Consider the following 21,827-nt stretch of genomic DNA (forward strand, 5'->3'; position numbering starts at 1 on the left):
CTCAAACCACCTTAACACAGACCGACGTTGAGAGGGTCAATAGGAATACAACCACCAGTAACACCCACTGCACCTGCCTGGTCCCCATTATGGTTAAACACATACATCTGAGCACTCAGAGTAGCACCAGGTCCACCCCACCTCTTGGTTTGAAGAATGACGTGTTCAAAAGCCTCCTGGCACTGCGTAACGTCTCTAGGACCAGTATCCTTACAATCGATGTCACCGTTTGCTGCAAATGTGACAGCGCCAGGGTATAAGCTGGCAACTCCGCCATGGCAACTGCTAATGTGTTAGTGAATGTGAGGAGAAGGTGAGAGGATGGATGTACCCGTCCTTGACTAGTTCGTTACAGTAGTCCTTTACTTTGTCCCGTGTGAAGGCCAAGGCTAAGCCATTGCATGTCGCTGCGCAAGTTCCGGTTACGAAGGGGTCTTCGGGCCAGCCCCAGTCAGCGGCGACCATGGGGCTGAAAGCAGCGACTGCACTGGCGATGATTGTAGAGTATCGCATGTTGGAGATGAGGTTTTGTTGATTGAATAATCTCCAGAATATGGCTTCCTGGCAAGGTATTTATGTTCAATCACAGAGACAGCCTCTCTCTTAGAAATCCATGCTTTGATTAAATCGAGATCGGAAAGTATTACTTCGGGGTAATTCTCGTCCATTCCAAATCTTCGACATGATTGCAGCTTCAGATATCAATCTTCAGATGAGAGCTCACCTTTTCTGGACCTCGCTTCTACATAAATGATATCATGGTGGGATGAGTAGTTCGCATACATATGATGGTTAGAGTCCATTGTACGGGACCTTTCGGTCTCAGAGAAGTACTATTGGTTCAATTGAAGTTACGAGGATAGTTAGTAAACAGCCCCCTCAGGATACCAGAAGAATTGGCCTCAAGAGCATAAGAGACGAAATAATTTGATCACTTTATATAGGCTTAGATTAGCCCTTAGGCTACTTTATTTTAGTAACCTAAGCCTTAGGGGACAATTCTGCTGTTACCCACCTGAGCCTCTAGGCTGTAGTGGGTGGAAAATTGGGTCACGATAGTAGAAGGATTCTCAAGTTCCACTATACTTTGAACTTTGGTATGTAAGCTGACTGCATAGAGAAAAAGTTCGGAATACCCGTCTGAGCTATGAAGGTCTTTGGTAACTAAATCTTCGACCTGGAGGCCCTTTAATGTACTACGTCCTAGCAACCCTTCTTGTATCAAGACTTTTACTTGTAATGTATCATATGCTTTGCAGTTCCAATTTATGAAGATAACAGCAGGCCCTTCTATGAAGTTGTTAAGAAAACTTATAGATAGTTTCCAAATTGCCAACTACCCCAATGCTTCCTTCTTCTTTAGCAATCAACAGTTAAAGGCATCTGGTGCTAGGAGAGCAGGTAGCGAGGTCGTTGATTCAAGTAACCAGGACCTTACCAATTATCTGGTGGCAGTGACTATTAGTTATACCCAATTCGGCCTAGCTTAAGACGATTAGATAAGGCTGTTGCCTGATCTGACCCTTGGAGCAAGACATCAGTATGACTCCGAGCAGCTTAGTGAATTCAGCGTTTATGAGGAAACATGTCAGACAAATAAAAGATCAGGTCTTTCGAGTTTCCTTTAATTACCCTACTGTTTTACCCTGATAAATAAACCAACGCAACACGCTGTGGCTCAGTCCATCCGCCCGCAATAATGGATGGTACAAGTCTTGAGACCAGTAAGTCCCAGTGATCAGTGTCTGGCGAGCACCTCTATGAAAATTTTCGAAAGAGCACAGGGCTGACTGTATTCCACTCACGTAGCTCAGGTCAAGTCCAAGGACGATGATATAACTGAAACTTTCGATGACATGGCCCTTGAGAGCAATCTTCTTCGCGGAGTCTATGCATATGGCTTCGAGAATCCCTCTGCTATCCAAAAGCGTGCTATAAAGCCTATGATTGAAGGTAACAACAATTTTCTGAACACGCATGAATGCAGTACTGACTGTATTTCCATGCAGGTCACAATGTTATCGCCCAAGCGCAGTCTAAAACTGGAAAGACTGTCGCTTTCTGTATATCTATTCTACAGAGAATCGACCCCAACGTTAAAGCTTGTCAGGCTCTGGTCCTCGTACCATCGCGTGTCCTGGCTCAGGAGATCCATAACCTCATGGATGCCATCGGTGACTTCATGGACGTCCACACCCACGTCTGCAAAAGCCCGAGAGAAGAAATTGGTGTTCTCATGGACGATGCGCAAATCGTCATCGGCACCCCTGGCCGTGTACAGAATATGATCGAGCGCGGCGTCTTTCGCATCGATGATATAAAGATGTTTGTGCTTGACGGTGTTGACGACTTGCTGGCTCGTGGGTTTGAAGAGCAGATTGAAGATATATTCTCGTTCTTACCACAGTCTGCCCAGGCTCTTCTTGTCTCTACTACCATGCCAGGAGATGTCCTCGTACTTGAGGCCAAGTTCAAGCGCGACTTTGTCCGCATTATTGTCAAAACCGCGCCTATCATCGAGGGTGTTAAGCAATTCTATATCGCTGCTGAGAACGAAGACTCCAAGCTAGATATTCTTTCTCAGATCTACAAGACCATGGAATCCTTCCAAACCATTATCTTCTGCAGTACTCGCAAAAAGCTTGAGTGGCTTACTGATAAGCTTACCGCTCGCGGCCTTACCGTCTCGTCCATGCATGGTGATATGGATGCATGCCTTCGCTGCGAGATCATGGAAGGATTCAGAAGTGGCTCTTCTCGCATTCTTATCACTACTGATCTCCTAGCCCGTGGCATCGACACCCAACAGATATTACTTATTGTCAACTTCGACCTTCCATCAAAGCCCGAGAAATATATGTACCGCGTTGGGTGGGGCGGCCGACCCAGCAGGAAGGGCGTGGCTATTAACTTAGCTACCGCTGATGATATGTCAATGATGCATGAAATCGAGCAGTATTACGGTACTCATATTGAAACAATGCCAGAGAATGAGAGTTTGGAAAATATTATATCAAAGCTGGGCTAGAGTGGACCAAAATATGGCAATGTTGTCACCATGTCGAAGCTGGCTTGAAGTCGAATGAATAGCTGGTAAATATACCCCAAGACATACTAGAATGAAGATTGGGTCGCGGTGGTGGATGAATTGAAATGTTCTACTGTACTGATGGACTGTTGTATGTAAGCTAACTGCATAGAGAGAAATTCCTGTATTTCTCTTATCTCTTTCGCAATCCAGATATTCAAGTACTCAGATAACAGCAGGCCCTTCTATGAAGTTGTCAAGAAAACTCATATCCAACCCCTCCAACGTCCATGTATCTCCAACAGGATTATCCGACAGCAGTGGTGACATTCCACTGACATTAATTCCCGAACTCATAACTTCTGATGCAGATACTGGTTCAACTGTATTTACAGTTCGGACGGCGCTTGTCCCGGTTGCTGGTGTCTGACCCCAAGGAACCTCCATGACAACCGGCAAAGCTTCCTTCCCCTCTGGATCCCTCCGCAGAATCTTAATAACAGGGCAATGAGGAAGATGAATTTCTAAGACGGTACTATCATCACTTGCCTTGACGTGATTTCCCAACTCTGCATCCCTCTTTGTCTCTTCTGAAAAAGTCACATGATACCTCACCCCAGCTGTGACATTGTCCTCCATCGCCAACAGATAGTGGAGCAGTGTCGTCAACCTCTTGGAAATCTCGTCTTCAAATCTGTGCATGCTGGTTTCTGCTATGGAGAGAACTTGTTCGAGTAGACCTCTGTCGCTCAGCCGCTGCTGTGTGAGGAAATGATACCCATGGTCCTCAATCCTTTTATGGCGATGATCGCATAGGATGTGACCGAGCGTCAATGTGGTGGATGCCATAAAGGCGATAAGGTCCGTTCCTCGACAATAAGTCTTCGTTTGAGGTAGCGTGCGAATTGAAATAAATCTCGTCAAGATTTCTCGACTTGTTGTTATAGCGGTCAGTTTATGGTAGCCACAAGACTCATCACCATCTATCTTTAATATGTACGGCATATGAAGCGCAAGTAAAAGATGGTACTGCATGAAATGGTCGTTAAATCGCAGTGTTTCACGGATTCTGTCAGGAAGTTCCGAATGTGACGCAAGAGTAGGCGGGATCCACCATTGTGCCGGCATGGATGTGCAAGCGTCGCGAAGTATCTTGTCAATGTCTTTTGTTACATCCGTGTTGTATAGATCGGCAGTCTTGCGGTTCAACAGTTTCGCACAGGCGACGGAACAAAGTATTTGCAGCTTCCGGTTGGCGGGATGTGATTCGAGATCATCGATTCGAGGAAGTGGTTCGTCGGGTGAGCTTTGTGGCAGACCAAGCATCAAGCAAAGGTATCTGTCGAAATTGAGAATGCGAAACCAGAGGTCGCTGACATCAACGGTGGCTCCTCTAAATGATAAAGGAGCTATGCCTCTGTTTAGTCCCATCATCTGAGCCATCGTCATAGCTCGACGAGCTGCAAGCCATGATCGGCGTAGGTCACCACTGTAATTCGCGTAAAGCCCTTCGAGCATAATGCATTCTATGCCCTCAAGCGACGAGACAAGATCATCATCACACGTAACTTTGTTATGAGCGACTTTGACCAGCCTAGCCATGATGCTCTCGTAGCTGGTGCTAAGCTTGTCAAGATGCTTCTCGGATACTATAGGCACACCTTGGAGATATGTAGCAAGGACGAGCATTTTCCGTGCTACCAGGACAGGATGTGAGCCTCGCGGTGGAAGGCGGAGCAAGTTTGCTGGAGATGGAAAGCCGGACGTTCGATCTTTTGGAGGAGCGCAGGTGAGTGCGCGGATGATTTGTGAGGGCTCGACTGGGAGGCCTAGAATAACTGCCATGTCCTCTGGACCGGGCCAGGCGGCAACCAGTTCTGTGTAGAGATCATCATGGCCTTCGGCGGCACCAGATGGTATTGAGTCTTCCGATCTTGGCGTGATATTTGTGACGACGACGTCCTATCATGTGTCAGTGTCTCCAATGAGGGTTCGTGTTGTCTTAACTCACTGTTGTCACGCCATTCTCGTGAGCATCAACAACGCTCTCGGTCAGAAAGGCAGGAGACGAATCAGATCGTCTTCGGTCCTCATCATGGCTCCGCCCTCCCGACCCAACACTCTCCGGCGAAAGCCTATCATCCGACCTTCTCTCACTACTCTGCGCCTTAAGCAAATGCTGCACCAACGCTTCAACCTCCCCAAGCCGATCAACAAGATGTTTATTACTCCCCAGCGGCGGAGGATTTTCATCCGTATCCTGACTCACACAATCTGTTCCTCTTCTCTTACACGAGTCACAAATTCCAAGGTTGTCGGAGAATATGCACTTGGCTTTCCGCCGCTTGCACTCCCAGCATGACTGCGTCCCTTTGCGGAGCTTCCGCCGTTTCGGGGCTGGCTCCGGAGCCAATGAAATGTGGTCGCCCATTTTTGATAGTGTATTTGACGGAGGTTATTGATGGTATGGGTATGGAGGGAATAAAGGGAGCAATGCTGACGGCGGGAGATCTTCATCCGCCGATTTCCCGGAGATGATTTGTAATCTTCTTGGATTCTGATTGGTTGAGCTAGGCTGGCAGGATTGAAGGTTGCGAGAATGATCTGCGCGAGATTTGGTATGCGACTGGCTCGTTTATTTCGTCCCCTTGATTCTAGCAATCTAGCCTGCTGGTAGACTGGATCCACTCTTGGCGATGGTATCGTCGGCGGACGAGAACGACGGTCCTGAGAAATGGCGGAATGAAGCACCAAAATATAAGAGATAATTCCTATAAGAGCCGGCTAGAATGATGTTTGTTCGATATTCTGCTTCACTCTACACAAACAAATAATTTCAATATAACAATCACGCAATTTCAAAATGGTCAAAATCGCAATCGTAGGAGGAGCAGGCAGTACGTCCACCTTTCAACATGCACAACATTCACTAATCCAAATCACAGACGTTGGAAGAGAAGTTGTTGACGCCCTGCTCTCCAGAAACAAGCATGAAATCATCATCCTCTCCCGAAAGGTAAGCAACCAAATTCCAGAACAAAGGTAACTTGGCTTACACATCCAGGACGCCGCCCAGAAGGAAGTCGCCCCAGGAGTCAAATGGTTCAAATCAAACTACGAAAGTGTCGATGAACTTGTCAAGGTTTTCGATGGAGTGCACACTGTGCTATCTTTCATCTCCGTCCCGGCTGGAGATACGACTGCATGGCCTGCCCAGAGGAATTTGATTGATGCAGCTGTCAAAGCTGGAGTTAAGAGATTTGCGCCCAGTGAATGGTCTTCGTAAGTATCCAGTCCCCCTGATGTAACTCGCACTAACATACTGTAGATCTAAGCTTGATCATCTTCCTTGGTATGACTTTAAGCGGGAGACTCGTGAGTACTTGGCCGAAATCAACAAAGACAAGAAGGCGAGACAGCATCTCCCAGTAACCATATACAAGTGGCTAACTGTGGGCTTCAGGTCATCGAGTACACGCTCTTACAATATGGCTGGTTCACCAACTACATGACCTACCCATACAAGTCATCCAAGCATATTACGATGTTCGAAACACCCGTTAACTTCAACGCTTGCCGCGCAACCCTCGTCGACGATGGCGAAGCTCTCGTGACTCTGACTACGGTCCAGGACGCTGCCAAGGTCACTGCGCTAGCTATCGAGTATGAGGGAGAATGGCCTCTTGTAGGCGGTGTCAGAGGTTCATACATGACCATGAACGAGCTAGTAGCTCTGGGAGAGAGAATTAGAGGTATTTCAATCACATTCCACTCAAACATCCTGTCTAATAATTCTAGGTAAACCCTTCACTGTCGAGAAGTTAAAGACCAATGACCTTCTCGCTGGTAAAGTCAATACTTCTTGGATCCCGAAGATGGACCATCCCTCTATCCCTATAGAGGTCCGTGAGGAGCTTGCGGCATTCTATTGGAAGGGATGTCTTCTTGCATTCGGAGACAGCGCTTTTCATGTCTCTGATGAGTGGAATACGCTGTTGCCTGATTACAAGTTTACTCAGCCTGAGGAGTTTTTGACTGAAGCTTGGGCAAAGATTGGGTTTGGTGAGAAGGAGGTCTTTCAGGATTATTAGTTTGTTTTTGAGCTGGCGTAGCAGTGGTATAAACACTATACTCTACGGTATAGACTCCTTTATGCTAGGAGATCATTGATATTGCAATGTCATTTAACAGAATGAAGGCGAGGGAACAAGGATAATCTCATCATCTCCATGACGAACCCGTTTTTCATTATGTATTGTCACTCCAATACTCATTCGTCATGACGATGATAAGATTATGCTTATTCACCCTTTTTGCCCAGGCTACCCTAGAACACAAGGCCCGGGCTCTTACCCACGTTGCATCGCGTCTTCCGGCAGACCACGGTTGAACCAATCAACCAACAGATTCCTTCCAAAAGTGCTTGCCTAAAACCACACTGATCTCGCCCGATTAATTCCTCATTCAGTCAACCATCCATCGCATTCGGACTCGTCCACGACATGGCGCAGCAACAAGGCGGGGCATGATCTATTACCCGCCGATCATCGCAGCATTACCCCCCAATACAGCAAAGATCAGCATACAGGGCTGACAGCTTATTCGTCCCAAAAGGGCAATGATTGGGCGATAGCCAAAATTTCCCCTTGATCAAGCTACACAGCCCGCTGGAACTGACCAATTATATGCTGGTGGACTGATATATGACGCTAGAACTTCTGGAAGGATTGGAGAAGTGCGAGGTGATCGCTCAGCCTTGATGGCATGTCCGAAACCACGTCATTTGGATGATTGTATGAATGGGGATTTGTATATATAGATGGATGATTCCTGCCAATATGAAGTTTGTATCATCATCACAAACACTCATTCCAAGAATATTTATCGGCGATAACTGAAATCTACCTTTCAATATTTGAACTTCAAACAACCAACCACTCAAACACAAAGCTACTACATACCAGTCCAACTCTACTCTACTTCTCCATTCTCAAGCCTCTACAACCACACAAGACATCAAAATGTGTCTCCCATTCGGCAGAAGAAAGAAACAAGCACAAGTCTACGACTATCACCCCCAACCAGCAATGGGATACGCCGCAAAACAATACAACTACGGCTACCCAAAGAAGTACAAGAAGCACCGCAAATATGGTCACGTCGGTGAAGGCGTAGGTCACATGGGAGGTTTCTGGGGCGACGGCGGGTTTGGCGGAGGCGATGGCGGCGGTTGGGGCGGTGATGGTGGAGGTGGATGCTCTGGTGGTGATGGAGGCGGTGGTGGTGGATGTAGCTAAAGGATGACATTGTATTATGAGCGTTTTGCTTGGGATAGATACTCCATGATGCACGATAGACTTTAAAGAGATACCATTTTTATTTGCATTTTGACCCAAGTCTACGATATCTAGCCCATGAAAAGCACTAATAAACCCCTGATTTTGATACATAATATACATAGTTATCCTACTTTCTCCGTCCATTAATAACCTCAAACTCCTTTTCCGAGCTTTTCTCAAGCTCCCTCTTAACCCAACCCCCAATACTTGAAGCCGCATCATGCGGGCTCTCAAGATGTAGTTGAAAGAAACCCTGCAGCAGCGAAGGCGTAAACGTATCATCTGGAATCTCCTTGGCAAATTCACCAGCCAATTCTCTGATTTCTTCCATGTCGACGTGTGATGTGCAGCCCAGATCGGGAGAGAACATGCGGACAAACATCTCTTCTGCTGATTTGCGGCTGATGTTGCCTAGTAGGACTTTCATGTCCACGCGACCTGGTCGGACGAGAGCGCTGTCGAGTTGCTCGGGGTGATTTGTCGTCATTATGATAATTCGTCCTTCCACGGATCCAACGCCATCCAACACGTTCAAGAGGCCAGACAGAGTACAGTTTGGCGCAGAACCGTTATCTTGCCCATTATCGGAATTAGGACGACTCGAGCGATCTGTCCACACCGCATCAATATCCTCCAGCAACACGACACACCGCGGTGGAATCTCCTGAAACATCTGCTCAAGATCCGCATCCGTCGCAACGCTCGGAATCTTGACTTCATATAGATCCAACCCAAATTCTCCAGCAATAGCAACAGATAACGACGATTTTCCAGTTCCGGGAGGTCCGTAGAAGAGATAACCGCGTCGATAAGGCATACTCCTGCTCTGATACCGTTTCTGCGTCTTGGGATCCAAATAATTCCGAATATCGCCGAGAAGCTCCTGCTTAATCTCGTTGTCGAAGTGAACAGTTTCCAAATGTCGAATCGGTTTGCGAGCTTTCGGTTTCCAAGATAATCCATACCGATCGCGGGCATATATAATAACGAAGAATTGCGTTTGTCGATCTGAAAACTCGCGGCATGATTCGATGAATGCCTTGATCGGTTCTGCAGACCATCCAAAGCAACTCACGGTAATTTCCTCACCACCGATACCATCATAACTAGGATCCGACAAAGACGAGCTAAAATCATTAACCTTTCTCGTAACGAGAAACAAATTCCTTTCCCAGAAAAGCCATCGCGTATTCCAATGCGGCGAATATTGAATGGAATGCTTCGTCTTTTTCAACGCAGCAGCCCGATCACCATTCTGTCCAACATCAGTTCTTCCGTGAAAAGAGCGATAGTGGCGTTCTCTGTTTGCAAGAACCCATTTTACGACACTTCTGTTAAGAGGATCGCCGCCGGGAATAGTGACGCTTGCGAGGAAGAAGCGACGGATGGTACCATAAACTTCATGCCATGCGCCATTGAGAAAGCGCCATGCCGTAGGTACAGTACCGGCTATGGCGATTAAAGAACCGATTTGCGTAATGTCGAGTTCGGACCAGCGAGAGCATATATCGCGGATAATGCTGATTCCATGGGTCCAGGGGTCGAGAAGAGGGCCAGCTGTTGGACCGATTGGTATTCGGTGTGACATACTCAATTGAGGATGAGCGCACCCATTGAAGGGGCCACACTGTAGTAGAAAGAATGCGATGAATGAAAAATGTGATCACATCTGTTAACGAGCGACAAGAAGAAAGAATGATGTACAATTGGTTGTAGCGATGTTCTTATGATGCAATGAAACCCGAGATTTGTTAAAGTTTTGGCAATATTGGAGATGCCGCGTTTGACCGCCTGCTTTGTTGGAGTTAGTGCCCCCTTTATAGCGCGTATCCTTGCCAATTGCTGCACGTCAATTGAGTTTGCAGCGTGTCATCTTGCTAATCGAGATCTCTCAATGTAACCGGGGGAAAATGATTGCATTGTGTATTCTGAGCGTCAAAAAGATGTGCATGACTATCGCAAAAATTGACATCTGCATCATGTTTAACCTTAGTGCTGTCAAAATGAAGCTGTTGTTACGAGTCATAGCACTACAGCTTCAATGCACGCCCTAAAATAACCGTGCCCGCCGTCAGAATGTCAAAAGAATTGGTCCCGGGAAGCAGAAGAGACGAAATAATTTAGTCACCTTATGCTAGTACAGGCTGGCACTTAGGCTATTTTATTTCTGCAGCCTAAGCGTTAGAGTATAGCTCTTCTATTACCCACCTACCCACCTGAACTTTTACCTCCATCAAGTACCAAGAAGGTACCTGTTCTGCGTATCTATCCCAAGCTCCCGCATTTTCTCTGAGATCTCAACCCTCAGCTTCTGCTCCTTGATCTCCTTCGAGGGCATATTCATCATCCAAACAACCGCCCTTCCCTTCGCACCACATACCGGAGCCTCTCGAACCATACAATGAAGATTACATTCCTCCCAATCCACCTTCTTACCCGACTTCGCCAATGCATCGCCGCATAGACACATGGTATCCTCACTGACCGCGAAGAAGTTGAACCCTTTGTCTGAGCAGTAGCTACCACAAATATCGTCCGACATGTCCTTTGCTTCAAAGCTACCACCAGTTAATACTGGCTTTTTCTCATCGTGCGTAAAACAGCCCATTTCCTTTGACCTGACGGGTAGGTAGTCGAGGTGACTGTATATCTGAACAGCGTGTTTACCACCGCAGCCAGGTCTCTTGTCACCGTTACAATGCATGTCGCATTGTGAATCGTTGACGCGCTGGCTGTTCATTGCTAGGAGTGGCCCGCAAAGGCATGTATCCCCGTTTTGCAGACCAAAAACTGGGTTCCTGTCTGCTGCTTCAGACAGACAAGATAGTTGACATCTGACGACTGTCATTCCCCTTCGATGACCTTCAAAATCGTGGTACAGGACAGAATTCCTTGTGTATAGTTCCCGGGCGTAACAACCGTATTTGTATTGTGGGAGGCTTGGATGCTTGGAGGGAATGACTTCGTGCGTTGGGCCAACACAGTAGGTATGTCCTTCAACAAGGCTACCTGTGCAGTTGGTTGGTGAGACTGATGGGTTGACGTAGGCAAAGACAGCAAGAGTGATATTGTTTGGCACGAGAATGCGGGCGCAGTCCTCATATTCCTTGACGGTGTGCCAACGTCCACAGGATCGAACAGTTCCTTCTGCAAGTATGGCACCTGCAGGTGGATCGACGGCTTCATCTGCATACTCAGATGGTGTCTGTGGTTCCTTATCTGTGATGTTGTGTTGGTATTTCCCACCAGGAGGAGGTTTCTGAAGGAGATTGGCGAAATTCTTCAATCGAGAAATCCATTTATTTTTGGGCTCGCCGACCCATCTTGACTCATACCCACCACCGGGTCTCTTGTCAAAGGTCAAGTAAGTAAACACGGCGTTTGACTTATACTTCGTAACAGTCTCCAACTTTTTCGAAAAGTCTCCGGCTTTCGTATCATGGTTGATATCCGAAACCACAACGCCACCAATACATGCTCCTTGGCGACGAACGAAGTCAATTTTGAGTTTCCATGTTTCTTCGTCATCATAGGTAAGCCACTCTCGACCATCCCTGATAACCTTCACAGCGTCAATCGTATCAAGCTCGACATTATGTTCCTCATCCAAGTACTTTTTCTTGATTTCAGAATTCGATTTGAGACCGACAGTGTTGGTACAGTCAGCGCTCGGACCGCCTGAGTCAAGTTTGCATTTAGATAGCGAGGTAAGTCGTGAGCGAGGATGTGAGCAATTGGGATCCGAGGCAGTGAAAGTACGAGCGTAGAATGCGAGTCCCATGTTGATCTTCCCAAGGTCGACTCCTCCTTCCGCGAGCATGCCAGCGAGAACACCTGTACTCGTTTGGACATCGTTTAGGTTGGTGTGGGGATAGATATAGCTGTCCTGGTGTGACCATTCATTGAGTCCATTCCAAACACCTGCAAAAAAGTCAGTGATATTCCAGAGATGAGTGTAGGTGTCTTACCATGTAAGTCAAATGTCCTGAAATTGATAAAGTCAACATGCCGTGCGACCTCCGGCATGTTATAATGCGTAAGCCTCTGCCTGTCTGAACCTGGAAGAGCAATGCTGAGGCCACTTCGACTAGTCTGCTTAAGAGCGTCGTTCAAGTTCCGCAGGAATATTGGTAGATGATCATAATCTTCGAAGTCTTCCACGTTAAGATTATATCTCCAATCAATATCGACACCATCGAAATCATACGTCCACAGAAAAGAAATCAAAGATCTGATAAAGATCTTCTGGTTTTTCTTGGACCGAAGAATCTTGGAGAACGCAATAGCAGTCGAGTCTTCCGCATCGGCAGGTGGACCACCGATCGTAATAAAAATCTTGAGATTAGAATCGATTTTCTTCTTCGCTGCAAGACGTTTATACGTTTCCGTGTCCTTCCTGAAATGCGGGATGATCTTCAAAGTCCGGAGATCAATGCCGGCGTAGGCAAAATTGATGTGAGTGTAAACACCATCTGGAATGTCCTCAGGACTTGGTGAATCGCAGTAAACACTTTCGCTCCAGTCTTGATAATATCCCACGACTCTTTTCATGGGCCCAGTATCAGAGCATGATGGGGTCGTATAGGGATCATCATGTTGTATGTCCTCAGAAGCACTGACGAGGAGTTTCCACAACAATATTAATGGCAGAATTATAGCTGCCAGTCGATAAAGTGACCACATAACTGAGAACCATGATGAAGAGATGGGAAGAATGGCGCGTGTTGGTTTTATGGTTGTTTTAGCGCCAAGACTCGGGCCGTAAATGGACCCTTAATTTTGATGATGGGGTGATATGATGGAGACATTGACTCACGGCCAACATCTCGTTGGTTGTTCGCTAATGATTTTCCTTGGCGTTGGTTCTAATAAACTGGACGCTATGGTAATTTATCGCGATGTCAAGGCTGAAGCTGAAGACCTTGGAGATTGATGCCTAGAGGTGGTGACTGGCTGCTGTGGATCTATTGTCTAAACGAGCTGCCTTACGCTGAAGTGGACCGATTGCTTTAGCAATGTTTCCTGGATCGAAATATACACCAAATTAGCTTTCACCAATATTTTCTGATCAGATATCCATCTTTGTTCGTATTCTTGAACTTCATAAAATGCTTACTGAATCGGACTTGGTCGAAGTTGCCGAGACGCGAAATGGCTGCAGTAGCGTCGGACAATATTTATAAGCGGATGACATAATTCTGATCAGCAATGAGAACATCTTCAATCCTATATAAGAAATCACAAATCTTACAGAATAAGAATCTGACTTCCATCATCCTCCATCTCAATCAACAAATCGCTTCAATAACCATGGCTTCCAAGTCTCTCTACGCTATCATCGCAGGCGTCGGTCCAGGCACAGGTAAGCTTACCTCCACCCCACTTCGAACCCCGCTCACTACTGACCAACACAGGTCGATCTGTCGCTTTGCGCTTCGCTCAGAAATATCCTGTTGTTCTCTTTGCTCGTCGTCCGGAGAGTTATGAATCTACTCTTGCAGATGTTGAAAAGGCTGGTGGCAAGGCCATCGGCATCAGCGCGGATGTCGCCGATCCAGAATCGTTGAAGAAGGCATTTGACGACATCAACAAGCAATTCCCAGACTCTCAGCTCGCGGCAGCGGTATACAATGTCGGAAGCGGCGGTTTCGCAAAGAAGCCTTTCCTTGAACTCACTGAGAAGGATTTAAATGCTTCTCTCGATGGATCAATCCGATCATTCTTCCACTTTGCTCAATCTACAATCCCGCATCTGCTCGACGCTGTGCCAAACTCGCACTACCCTCCGACACTGATCCTCACGGGCGCTACAGCCTCAATCAAGGGCAGTGCCCAATTCAGTACCTTTGCAGCAGGAAAGTGGGGACAGCGCGCGATGCATCAATCTTTGGCGAGGGAGTTTGGACCAAAGGGTGTTCATATTGCGCATGCTGTTATTGATGGTGTCATTGATATCCCGAGGACGAAGGAGTGGGCTGCGAATAACGGTGTTGAGGATGGGAAGATTAGTCCTGACGCGGTAAGTTCATCTAAGTTTAGATTGTCTGAGTGTTTTGACTGACTTGGGTGGTAGATTGCTGAGGCGTATTGGAATTTGCATACGCAGCATCGATCAGCTTTTACGCAGGAGATTGATATCCGTCCCTATGTTGAGACGTGGTAATAGATTTATTGATATCGATCTGATGGTCGAGAGGCGTGGAAATCTTTCTTTTATGGATAAATCGGTTTACGGTAGGAGAGAGGCATAGGATGAATGCTGAAGACGAGGCCTGTATAATTCAATGAAATTCCTTCAGACTTTACATACATCAATAATCATCTGAGAACCACCTCCGGCTGCGGATTACTCTCCCTATCCCATGGAAACCCATGGGACTTGAGTTCCTCCATCGACTTTTCAGTCTCCATGACCACCACACAAGAGTACTCGCTAACGTTCATGCTAACGATCCGATAGATGCCCCGAGCAATGTGCTTTGTAACTTGCATGACAGCATGGTGAACATGTTCGTCAGTGCCTGTTCGAACGATGCGAAGATCGGAATGGCCGTTGACGTTGATAAATATTACATCGACTCTGTAAATGACGGCATTCTCTGTGTCTGGGGCGGGTGGTGGCCAGAGGGCTGGGTTGGTGGATGGGTCGACTGTGTAGTGGACTGTGGGAGGTTGGTTTGCCATGATGGTTGATACAACTCAACTTTTGTTATACTGAACTGACAAATATGATAAATGCTGGAAAGTAGAGTAGTTAGAACGTAGTCTGTATGTCCAAGTTAGTGGACATTCAGAAGAAATCCAAAGAGAAGGTCTGGAAGCTGTATATACACAATCGAAACCAACAGGACCATATCACAGCCATACGCGTTCTGGAAGGTGGCTTTACGAGATGTGTTGGTACAAAAGTTCCGCCGACGATGTGCATCATTTACAACAAAACGACGTTATCACTCTCCATACGTCGGTCTGATAGGTCAGCGTCGAACTAACAACCAACATGCATATTGACGTTAGCGTGACCTCTATTAACCCCGCTTCTGCCAACCTTCACAACAAGCAGACCAACACGCAATAACCTGCTTCCACAACGAAACAGCTTAAGATACTACTAAGATTATATATATTATTACTAGTTTAGCTTTTAGTACTATAAATAATATTACTAATTTACTAAGTAATATCTATAACTTTATACTTATATATATTTAAGTTAAGGATACTTAGCTAAGTAGTATATTAAGATAAACTATAATATAATCCTAACTACTCTACTATACATATATAATTTATAAAAAAGAGAAATTATAAACTTAACTAGAGTTGCTTACTTTAGCGTGGGCCGAAGCTCTTATATAGTCTTGTAACGCCCCAAAGACGGCTTGATATCCAGGGTCACTCGGTCCTGAGAATTTGCAAATGCTAGCATGGGTCGCAGTTATCCCTAAGCATATTTCCTTTTTAGCATGGCCAACTGTAGCTGACTCATAAGGAACAACCTAAATCTTTGTTAGTATATGGATAATTCAGTAAGACGGGCGACTTACAAGGCCCTTGAGACCTTTAATGCCAGACATAGGTACAGTCTCCCAAAACGAATGGATAGTGAAGTGTCCATCTTCAAGCATTTGAAGAAATGTCCGCTGAAGATTCACAAGCACTTCGTTATTGGGCTTCAGTCCTCGTAAAACACTCGTCGAAGGTCGCTGGAGAGCGAATTTGGCAAGATTACTAGCAATTAGGCCCCAGCCTGCTGTTCCGCTTCCATTGTGAGGAGTTGCTAGGAATACTATACCCAAGAGGGATGAGTAAACGGGCAGGTATTGAGGTTGGTACTGGGAATTCTTGGAGATGGCTAGTGCCTATCAAAGGTCGTTAGTAAACCCTAATATCTTGACCATAGTATTGGGAACAAACCGTCTTTACTATGATGCCGCCCAAACTGTGAGTCACGAATATTAATGGTCGATTTGGCTAATTCCTCATTTTTCAGCAAATTTCGACATACCCAGGTAGTATCACGTAAACTTACATTATCTCTCCTCTCTTGCTGGAGCCTAACCAACAAGTTGTTTCCATGCTGTGAAATGTTTTGCGAATCACTACCTCCGAGAAACTCTCGCATAACTTTCGTGTCGTACCCCCAGGTCATAACCCTGGAAGACATAAATTCCACATGTTGACATAGTAAATCATATGGCCAGTAGACTGTAGTACCCACAGCTCGCTTTATCCGTCTCTGGCGAAGAAGCTTCTCCCGCCACGTAAGCGGAACATTTTCTGGTTCGTTTTTGAATGTCCATGTCTTTTCAGGGTGACCTTGCAAACCGTGAACGAATACAATACTACTCCATGTTAACATAATGACCAACTCACTTGAAAATCAATTTAGATTCAATACACTCACTCGGATCTTGCTTCTGGAGGATTATGCAGAGTTGTGAATCCCAAATTCTGAATCGGTGGCCTTGGGGGTATAGGAGTCCTTAGCTCGTTGGCGAAGTCATATCCAGACTCCGATGTTAGAGCCTTTCCATTAGGTATGTGATTGTTTAAAGTGGGCGATTGGCTTTGTTCTTCGATTTGCTGATTATCGTCCTCATTGTCACTCATTTCATCATTCTGTCCGTCATTGACATCTGGGTTTGACGATCCATTCTGTCTGTTCGTTTCTGGTGGACCTAAAAGATTTGGCCTGTTATTCCACTTCGATAGTTGAAGTCCCGACTTTTTTGCTTTCTCGTCCCGCAGAAGCTGCACAGCTGCGAAGTGGCCACTGTTGTCTGCTGCGTCCAGAGCAGTTCCAAACCTGGTAGAGACAACATTGATATGTAACTTTCCCCCACGATTGATAAGACTCTGGAGAACCCGCACATTTCCAGTGAATGCTGCCATGTGAAGTGCTGTACAACCCTCTTCAGTGAGCTGTCCGATCTCGGCACCTTCGTCCAGCAAAGCATTAACAGTATCCGCTGCCCCGAACCAACTCGCTGCGTGCAACGCAAACTCGTATGGACCTGCTTTTGTATTTGGATTTGCCCCCTGCTTTAGTAGATACTTGACCACCTTCGCATGGCCTCTCATTGCCGCGGCGTGAAGAGCCGTTCCCCGAACTCCGCTTGTCTGGTCTCGATTAGCGCCTTGCTGGATGAGTAACTTGACGACGTCGAGATGTCCCCCAGCTGCGGCACCCTGTAACGGTGGAACCCCAGATGGAGCCTTTGCGTTGATTCCAGCACCTTGCTTAAGGAGAGTGTTCACCATAGTCAGATAGCCCAGAGATGCAGCCTCATGAAGTGCGCTGCCCGAGATACTTGGCTGGGCATTGATGTCAGCTCCTGCGTCAAGTAGTTCATATGTATCCGTCAAATTATTAGTTCTTGCAGCATGTACCAATGCTCTGGCCAATTTATCGCGTCCTAAGGATGTTTCATTCTCTCTTTCTGGAATGACAAGCTGGGTACCAAGTATTGTCTGTTTTCTCTCGTACAATCCTTCAATGCCGCTTTTTTGAGCTCTGAGGGATCGCACGAGGTCATAGAATGCTTTTTCAATATTGATAGCATTCTTAGCGGAACATTCAACAAAAAGTTCAATGCCAAGATTCAGGGCAAGTTCAAACCCTTCTGTGGTGGATACTTCTCGCTCTGTGACTCTGTCTGACTTGTTTCCAATGAGGCAAATCGGTGTAGGATGACTTCTGATACGTTGAATCTGCCGATGAAAGCGTTTGACTCGGGAAAAGGATGACCGTGAACTGATGCTGTAAACGATCACAATGGCCTCACTGGTTCTTATCCACTGATCTCGGAGTGCTGTATACTCCTCTTGACCGGCAGTGTCAAGTATTTCCAGCATGCAATTTTGTCCGTCCACGGGAATCTGCTTTCTGTATGAATCTTCGATTGTTGGGTCGTATGTCTCAAGGAAGCGTTGCATGCAGATCTGGATCCCTTAGTTGACATAAATTCGACTGAATATCGCGCGACTGTAAGTACCTGATGAACAAGAGCAGTTTTCCCCACACCTCCATCACCAAGCAAGGTCAGCTTGTGCAATGCCATCTTGTCAGGACCTAATAGGCCTCCGAAAGACCGCCGCATGAGATTTGACATTTTCTGTTATCCAGAAGACAGACACTTTCCCAAATGGTTCATGCAATATCAAGGATCCGAATTCTCAATATCGTCGGGGGGTCTCATATGGACCAGAGCCTGAAAACACATCAGCGCCAAGTTAGAACAGTCAGCTGAGAACGATACGGTTCGCTCACGTGACTATTTTCAGTTAGCCGCTCGTAAGTTGACTAATAAAGATAAACTATTATTAGCTATGTTCACCTTACATAAGCCTTTTATAAATATTAATTAAAGATATATTTTCTATATCTTACCCTTAAAGTAAAAAAGCATTATTACTTTCTATATATTAGTTTAATAGGTTGGCGTGGAACTAAGAACCAACGTGCATATTGACGTTGGCGTAACCTCTATCAACCCCGCTTCTGTCAGTTGCCAGCTTCCTCTACCAACCTTTCCAATAAGGAATCCAACACACAATCTGCTTCCACGACGAAACAGTCTTTCTCAGTCCTTCCGATTTGCAATCATGCCCTTCTATCAAGTATATCACTCCTACCCTCTCAACGATTTACATCGACGACTTCTAGCAGCAAGAATAACCACCCTACATTGCGAAGCTTTCAATGCCCCAAGATTTCTCGTCCATGTTCGATTCTTTCCTGAAAATAGCCCGGATTATACCTACTTCGTGGGCGGCGTGTCTCACTCAAGTTCTTCCAATCGCATCGTCGGCCTTGTTCGTACATCGGCGAGCAGATCCAAGGAAGAATTTGATAAGCTTGCCGAGGCGATTGAAAAGGGCTGGAACGAGATTCTAGGGGTCGATGTACCGAAGCATAACGGTGATGAATGGGGTTTTAAGGAGGAAGAGAAGGAGCTTATGATGGTCACTTTCACTGGGATGGTCACGATTAGAGAAAGAGGCTTGACTATTCCTGAAGCTGGTAATGACCGGGCATGGATTAACTCACTGCCCATCGGATAAGTCTTTTTGACAAACGGACTTTTTCTTCGCGTAATAATAAATTGTTCATATTCAGACCTTGGCCAAAAGGCATGTTGCGGGCCTTTCTGATTTCTGGAACGAAATTGTGTTCAAGATGTAATTTGGAAAAAATAGGCACCCATCTCGTCGAGAATGTTCATGCTAAGTCTGGTGTTTGGCTCGTACAGCAGGGGTGAGAGGCTGTATGTTTAGACCTCTCCCAGGGCACTTGGCTAGCGAGATCACGTGACTGTTAATTACTGTACCTGTAATTTCAACGTCGCCTCTCCCTTGTTGGTTCATCCAACATCTCCAGAATCGACGGTCAAAATTGATAGGACAAATGAGTTCACGACTTAAAGCTCAGAATGCCGAGTCTGCCGCAGCCCTTATGGAAGGGCCCAAGAAAGTCTTGAAACGGAAGACTCCCGATTGCAAGAGTGATGACGAGCTTTTACAAAAGGCACCGAAAGCTGGACTGTCGACCAAGTCTAAAGTCAAGGCAGCTGCTCAAGGCTCAGATTCCAAGAGTGCCGCGGTATTCGAACAGCCTGGACCGTCATCTCTCCAAATCAATCCTTCAATTGGCCGACTCTCATGCTTACCGCCAGAAGTCATGAATATGATAATTGAAAAGGCAAACCTTCAGAAATTTAAAACCTGAGACTCAACTAACAAAAACACAGATCGATGATAAGACATGTCTGAAAAGTCTATCCATGACTAGCAAGGCGCTCTATTCGCTCGCTATTCCTCGACTGTTCAAAAGCATCGAGAGAATCTGCAGTCACCACGTTCACATTGCAAAGCTTATCAAGACTACCGAACCATTTCTCGGCATTGAACAAAGGAAACAGTTAAAAACAGAAGGTATTTACAAGGGACAGCAAGAGACCTTCCCCGATGATGTGGATCCTAAAATGAAGCCTGAAATCGCAAACTACGTTCGCCGAGCTTTGATTGAAACTGGTGATCCAGGGAAGAGGCACCGGTACATCGTTCATCGATACGTCGAAGAGCTATTGAAGAATCTCGATAATTTGGAGCTTTGGGGTGGTATGATGCTTACTGAGTACGTTCACGGCTACTGGTTAACGAGGAAAATAACTGACCATACAACAGATCTATGGCAAAATCATTATCGACGAAAAAGGACCTCAAAGCGCTTTGGCTCAATACCAATGTTCCTATGAACAGTGAATTTCATGATATAGATGCATTGGGTGCATTGAAGGATATGAAACATCTGAGCATCTATAAAGATGGTTTCTGGGGGCGACGTGGATGGAGAAAAAGCAGCCCCGAAATGCTGATCTGGAATTCACGTTCCACCTTACAAAGTCTAGCGCTCAACGAGAGTACATTTCATCATATGCATTTTGAATGGGAAGAGTCAGGTCAGGAACCTCCGAGACAAGGCTACTTGTCAGTCCTCAAGTCATTCTCTCTCGTCGAGGGAGAATTTGACGATGAGCAAACGAACGCGATTCTCCACGCTATTGACTTTGTCAAGCTGCAAGAACTCACTTTGGGCCGGAGGAATACTCGGATGGGATTGCTTTACCGGCGCCTTACTGAGATCTTCTCGACTGCAAGAGGAAATATTAAACTCCGAAGCCTTTACATGGACTTACAGGAAGATGCCGACGAAGGGATAGAGTTCCTTTCCACTTTCGACACTTTGACGCGTCTTACCATCTGCGACAACGGGATTTATCCTGGAGATCCTCGAGAACCCGGTCCAGAAGAGCCTCTTTTCCGGGGTCTTTACATGCACAAGAATCTGACCGTTTTGAAACTCACGGATGAGACATACACCATGCGAGACAGAATGCCAGGCCTAGACGCCCAAACGGCGACGAACTTCATCCTCAACTTTCCAAACCTGAAGCATCTCCATTTCCACATGCACGTGCCACAACTGGTAAGACTAATTCCCATCGTACAAGCCAGTGCGGTACTAACTTCCAACAGGAAGAAATTGCCGAAGCTCTTTCCCATGGCAGGAACTTGGAGAAAGTCTGTGCAAAGACGCATAGATGGGGAGCAGGGGTTCAAGAAAAACAGGATACAGCATTCAGATTCCTCCACGGTCTTGCTAGATCGGTATTGCAACGTGCGTCTCGTGAGGCAAGCTTTACATGGGAAGATCACAGTAAAATCAAGTTTGTGGTCTTCGACAGATTGAAATTCGAAGTTGGTTCGAAATTCGATAATTTCAAGGGGGCTAAAAGGGCTCAGAAGATTGAGAGTCCATGGAACAAGAAGCATCAGATCCTTTTTCGACCTATACCTATGGAGCACACATTGATAAGGGGAGGTATTGCTGATATGCGAAAATGGGCAGATAAGGTTGTCAGAGACCTCGATTGAGATGCAAGACATCTGGACTT

At 46.2% G+C, this 21,827-nt stretch overlaps 10 protein-coding genes across 10 annotated transcripts; 5 read left to right on the forward strand and 5 right to left on the reverse strand.

The window, feature by feature from the left end:
- Positions 1 to 11: 11 nt before the first annotated feature.
- FIESC28_02861 (uncharacterized protein) lies at positions 12 to 513 on the reverse strand (the record flags this gene model as incomplete). The annotated part of the gene is made up of 2 exons (XM_031157010.1): positions 12 to 282; positions 332 to 513. The coding sequence occupies 2 exons, from the start codon at positions 511 to 513 to the stop codon at positions 12 to 14; spliced, it is 453 nt and encodes a 150-aa protein (XP_031018962.1).
- A 1,186-nt stretch (positions 514 to 1,699) lies between these two features.
- FIESC28_02862 (uncharacterized protein) lies at positions 1,700 to 3,028 on the forward strand (the record flags this gene model as incomplete). Its single annotated transcript, XM_031157011.1, has 3 exons — positions 1,700 to 1,724; positions 1,810 to 1,953; positions 2,010 to 3,028. 3 exons carry the CDS (start codon positions 1,700 to 1,702, stop codon positions 3,026 to 3,028), a joined length of 1,188 nt encoding a protein of 395 aa, XP_031018963.1.
- Positions 3,029 to 3,253: 225 nt separating this feature from the next.
- FIESC28_02863 (uncharacterized protein) lies at positions 3,254 to 5,459 on the reverse strand (the record flags this gene model as incomplete). The annotated part of the gene is made up of 2 exons (XM_031157012.1): positions 3,254 to 4,990; positions 5,040 to 5,459. The coding sequence occupies 2 exons, from the start codon at positions 5,457 to 5,459 to the stop codon at positions 3,254 to 3,256; spliced, it is 2,157 nt and encodes a 718-aa protein (XP_031018964.1).
- Positions 5,460 to 5,891: 432 nt separating this feature from the next.
- FIESC28_02864 (uncharacterized protein) lies at positions 5,892 to 7,119 on the forward strand (the record flags this gene model as incomplete). Its single annotated transcript, XM_031157013.1, has 6 exons — positions 5,892 to 5,925; positions 5,974 to 6,044; positions 6,093 to 6,310; positions 6,357 to 6,403; positions 6,472 to 6,780; positions 6,827 to 7,119. 6 exons carry the CDS (start codon positions 5,892 to 5,894, stop codon positions 7,117 to 7,119), a joined length of 972 nt encoding a protein of 323 aa, XP_031018965.1.
- Positions 7,120 to 8,049: 930 nt separating this feature from the next.
- On the forward strand, positions 8,050 to 8,325 carry FIESC28_02865 (uncharacterized protein; the record flags this gene model as incomplete). The annotated part of the gene is made up of 1 exon (XM_031157014.1): positions 8,050 to 8,325. The coding sequence occupies one exon, from the start codon at positions 8,050 to 8,052 to the stop codon at positions 8,323 to 8,325; it is 276 nt and encodes a 91-aa protein (XP_031018966.1).
- A 169-nt stretch (positions 8,326 to 8,494) lies between these two features.
- On the reverse strand, positions 8,495 to 13,050 carry FIESC28_02866 (uncharacterized protein; the record flags this gene model as incomplete). The annotated part of the gene is made up of 3 exons (XM_031157015.1): positions 8,495 to 9,994; positions 10,748 to 12,288; positions 12,336 to 13,050. 3 exons carry the CDS (start codon positions 13,048 to 13,050, stop codon positions 8,495 to 8,497), a joined length of 3,756 nt encoding a protein of 1,251 aa, XP_031018967.1.
- A 627-nt stretch (positions 13,051 to 13,677) lies between these two features.
- FIESC28_02867 (uncharacterized protein) lies at positions 13,678 to 14,530 on the forward strand (the record flags this gene model as incomplete). Its single annotated transcript, XM_031157016.1, has 3 exons — positions 13,678 to 13,729; positions 13,782 to 14,386; positions 14,441 to 14,530. The coding sequence occupies 3 exons, from the start codon at positions 13,678 to 13,680 to the stop codon at positions 14,528 to 14,530; spliced, it is 747 nt and encodes a 248-aa protein (XP_031018968.1).
- Positions 14,531 to 14,685: 155 nt separating this feature from the next.
- FIESC28_02868 (uncharacterized protein) lies at positions 14,686 to 15,051 on the reverse strand (the record flags this gene model as incomplete). The annotated part of the gene is made up of 1 exon (XM_031157017.1): positions 14,686 to 15,051. The coding sequence occupies one exon, from the start codon at positions 15,049 to 15,051 to the stop codon at positions 14,686 to 14,688; it is 366 nt and encodes a 121-aa protein (XP_031018969.1).
- Positions 15,052 to 15,638: 587 nt separating this feature from the next.
- Positions 15,639 to 18,431, reverse strand: FIESC28_02869 (uncharacterized protein; the record flags this gene model as incomplete). Its single annotated transcript, XM_031157018.1, has 8 exons — positions 15,639 to 15,641; positions 15,699 to 15,866; positions 15,915 to 16,229; positions 16,285 to 16,309; positions 16,400 to 16,424; positions 16,474 to 16,712; positions 16,775 to 18,312; positions 18,366 to 18,431. The coding sequence occupies 8 exons, from the start codon at positions 18,429 to 18,431 to the stop codon at positions 15,639 to 15,641; spliced, it is 2,379 nt and encodes a 792-aa protein (XP_031018970.1).
- A 544-nt stretch (positions 18,432 to 18,975) lies between these two features.
- FIESC28_02870 (uncharacterized protein) lies at positions 18,976 to 21,807 on the forward strand (the record flags this gene model as incomplete). Its single annotated transcript, XM_031157019.1, has 5 exons — positions 18,976 to 19,393; positions 19,797 to 20,047; positions 20,121 to 20,506; positions 20,557 to 21,358; positions 21,409 to 21,807. The coding sequence occupies 5 exons, from the start codon at positions 18,976 to 18,978 to the stop codon at positions 21,805 to 21,807; spliced, it is 2,256 nt and encodes a 751-aa protein (XP_031018971.1).
- Between the last annotated feature and the right edge of the window lie 20 nt (positions 21,808 to 21,827).

Source organism: Fusarium coffeatum (genome assembly GCF_003316985.1).
Source record: "Fusarium coffeatum strain FIESC_28 chromosome Unknown BRIP53273_contig_61, whole genome shotgun sequence".
In the NCBI taxonomy this organism is placed as follows: Eukaryota; Fungi; Ascomycota; class Sordariomycetes; order Hypocreales; family Nectriaceae; genus Fusarium; species Fusarium coffeatum.